This window comes from Micropterus dolomieu, linkage group LG10 (assembly GCF_021292245.1).
Source record: "Micropterus dolomieu isolate WLL.071019.BEF.003 ecotype Adirondacks linkage group LG10, ASM2129224v1, whole genome shotgun sequence".
In the NCBI taxonomy this organism is placed as follows: Eukaryota; Metazoa; Chordata; class Actinopteri; order Centrarchiformes; family Centrarchidae; genus Micropterus; species Micropterus dolomieu.
The window spans coordinates 6,427,015-6,430,226 of NC_060159.1; the positions used below are offsets into that span (position 1 = coordinate 6,427,015).

At 40.0% G+C, this 3,212-nt stretch overlaps 1 protein-coding gene across 1 annotated transcript in view; it reads left to right on the forward strand.

The window, feature by feature from the left end:
* LOC123977776 (alpha-1-antitrypsin homolog) overlaps nt 1–1,442 on the forward strand; it is a 16,346-nt gene extending 14,904 nt beyond the window's left edge. The window contains exons 4-5 of the mRNA XM_046060740.1: nt 346–493; nt 719–1,442. Of these exons, the coding sequence (XP_045916696.1) occupies nt 346–493; nt 719–910 (340 nt within the window). The 3' untranslated portion in view covers nt 911–1,442. The remainder of the gene's footprint in view (nt 1–345; nt 494–718) is intronic.
* The last annotated feature ends 1,770 nt before the right edge of the window (nt 1,443–3,212 follow it).

Here is a 3,212-nt window from a genome sequence, read left to right on the forward strand (position 1 = left end):
TCTTCTTCTATCCCCTACAATGATCTTGTATTGATTGCACTTTTTTGTTTTGATTGCACTTTTTGTTAACTCTTACTTCCTTCCCAAGGTATTTACCCCATTGATGTGATATGTACTATGAGCTCTTACTAGTATTTATTGCTGCTCTTACTAGTATGTATTGTCAGTTGTAGATCTGTAGTTGATGCTCTGTTGATGCTTGTATGTTGTTCCTCAAATGTAAGTCGCTTTGGATAAAAGCGTCTGCCAAATGAGAAAATGTAAATGTAAATGTAACCTAGACAAGCTGTAAGTCAACTCTATATTCCAATGATTCTGACACTGGTGATGTCCTGTTATACACAGTTATGTGGATCTATTCCTGCCAAAATTCTCCATCTCTGCTGATGCTTCCCTGGACAGCACACTGAAAGAAATGGGCGTAACCAATGCATTTGAGGAAAATGCTGATTTCTCTGGCATGTCTGACGAGGTCAATCTCAAAGTGTCTAAGGTAAGAGAGGCCAACATGTCTTCTTAGGTTTGTTATGAGAATTCAAGTTCCTATGAACAACATGCCTACATGTCTGCTCCACCGCATGAGCAGTAGTTCAAAAACAACTGCAGAATACATGTCGACACATATCTACAGAGGACGCTGAAAAAGACTCTCTAGCTTTTACATTTTTCCTGCAAGGTGTTTCAAACTAGACTCTGCCTTCTTGTTTTCCTTCCACAGGCATCCCACAAGGCTGTGCTGAGTGTCACTGAGATTGGAACAGAGGCAGCAGCCTCCACCATCGTCGAGATAATGTTCCTCAGTTTGCCGCCATCAGTCGCAATCAACAGACCCTTTTTGGCTTTCATCCTGGAGAACTCTACCGGGAGCATCCTCTTCATGGGCAAAGTCAACAACCCCACGGCCATGTAAAGGCACACGCTAGGAAAATCAGAGCCATGATCACAGGCATCATCATGGGGATCCGACCATGATCAAAATCACTGACTCTTTACCCATATTGTAGCAGAAATGTGTCTGCATGTGTGTATTTCTCTTTGCAGAGGAGTTACTGGTCTCAGAATGGAATTCAATCTACAAAAGTATCATTAAAGAACATTTCATTGATGTAAATAAGAAGAAGATCGGCAACAGTCAGTCGATTAATCGATCGACAAAAGTAATAGGCAATCATTTTGATAATCAAATAATCTTTTTAGTGCATTTTCTCAAGAAAATGATCAAGCATTAGATGGTTTCAGCTTCTCAAATGGGAGAGTCTGTTGCTTTTCAGTGTCTTACATTGTAGTTAATTGGATATCTTTGGATTTTGAACTATTGGTTGCACAAAAAGACATTGGATTAATCAAGAAAATGTTCGGCAGAATAATCAATAATGAAAGCAATTTTATTTAGTTAGTTATTAGTTGCAGCCCTAAGGAGAAGCGGTTTGAGTGGTTCTGCACGTAAGGAGAAGAGGTTTGTGTGGTACTGGAAAAGGTAATAATGCCCTGAAAATAGAAAAACGTGATTTAATTTTTCTATTTATTGACGTGACTTAAAATAAACAATAAATACATCAACAATATTGAAATAAGAGTAAATAATGATATTTAATTTTTTACAACTCATCCTTGATGGTCTATTTTTGTCTGAAACTCATATTTCGCTATCAGCGTGTCTGATGCCTATATTTGATCATAAATTAGTTGTGACCATGCGGGTCAGCTGGAGGACAACGCTCAGTATCTTCTAGTGGCTAAATCCTAGTGCTTTAACACTTCAATTTGGCCGATGATGCAGCAGAGAGAAGATGTGTCACCTGATGGTCATCAGCCTCACAAAACGCCCTTTGACCTGTCAACAGGGGAGTTGCTGCAGGAGTGTTTACACAATCAATACACGTACACTTTGTCTCCCTTGTCAGCACGCAATGACTTCTGCGAGGGACATGAGTAAGAGAATTGTCTGAATCAGAAAGCTGAGTGGGCAGCTCTTTAGAAGTGTTGAAATGTTTCCAATCTGTCCAGCCTGCTCTACATAAACAGGTACTGTTGATGACTGAGCAGCACTGAATTCAATAATAGGCTGCTCTGGTTTGCATAGTCACTTCTGAGCCAGTTAGCTTTCTGTATAATGGCCCATGTGAAAGCTTAAAGGACCATACCAGTATTTGTTTTTGTATTTAGTACACAACTAAAAAACATGTACTATACTCAACATGCTGTTAAGTTTTAGACTTTTGGATGCATTTTTCCTACCATTCCAGTCACATGCTGCTTTCTAATCATTTCTCATGGAAATTAACTAGCAGAATCTTTAGACTTGCTTGAGTTGTGAACCGTGAACATTTTCATGGTGTGGCAGTGCAGATGAAGTGCAGAATGATTTTAAAAGTATGCACTGCATTACCTTACAAAAAAAAGGTAACAATTACTAAAAATAAAGCAGACTTCAGTCTGATGGAGTACTCAACTTAAGAGATTGCTAACTGGTTCTCACACCGTGCAGACTTTAATGGAAACCAGTAGCAACCTGAATGTGCGAAACTAGTTAAAACAATTCAAACATCTACAACACTATTTACTAAATGGGTAGGTGTAATGTAACGTGTATATGATTTGTAAATGGGCTAACAGAAGGTTCAAGGTAGGCCTGGGCGAAAAATCGATTGAATGAATTAATTCGAATTTTTTGTTGCGGGCGATTTAAAAAATAAGTAAATCGAGTTTTTGTGTAATAGCACATTTTTGGCTCCCCGGGGTTTCCGTAGTGTTCGTTTCCCATAGCGACAACATCATACACTAAACAGCAACAGCAAGCGACAAAATGGCTACCGGTGAGAGCGGGAAGTTTGTTCCCAAGAAAGGAATAAAGTCATCTGTTGTTTGGAACTGGTATGGGTTTGCTGCGACAGATGTGGAACAACAGACACCACGCTGCAACATTTGCCTAAAGCCTATTGCAGTGAAAGGCAGCAGCACCACAAACCTATTCCAACACCTGAAACAGAGACATCCAGCCGAATATGAAAAATGCCAGTCTCTCCGCGATGAACAAAGCCGCACTGACCAACAAACCTTAGCTAAAAAACAGCTAACTGTAGCCGAATCCTTTGCACAAGGCACCGCATATGACAGGAAAGGGGCACGGTGGAGAACAATCACCGAAGCGGTCGCTTTGCATATAGCCAAAGACATGGTACCCATATATACCGTGGAAAAGACGGGGTTTA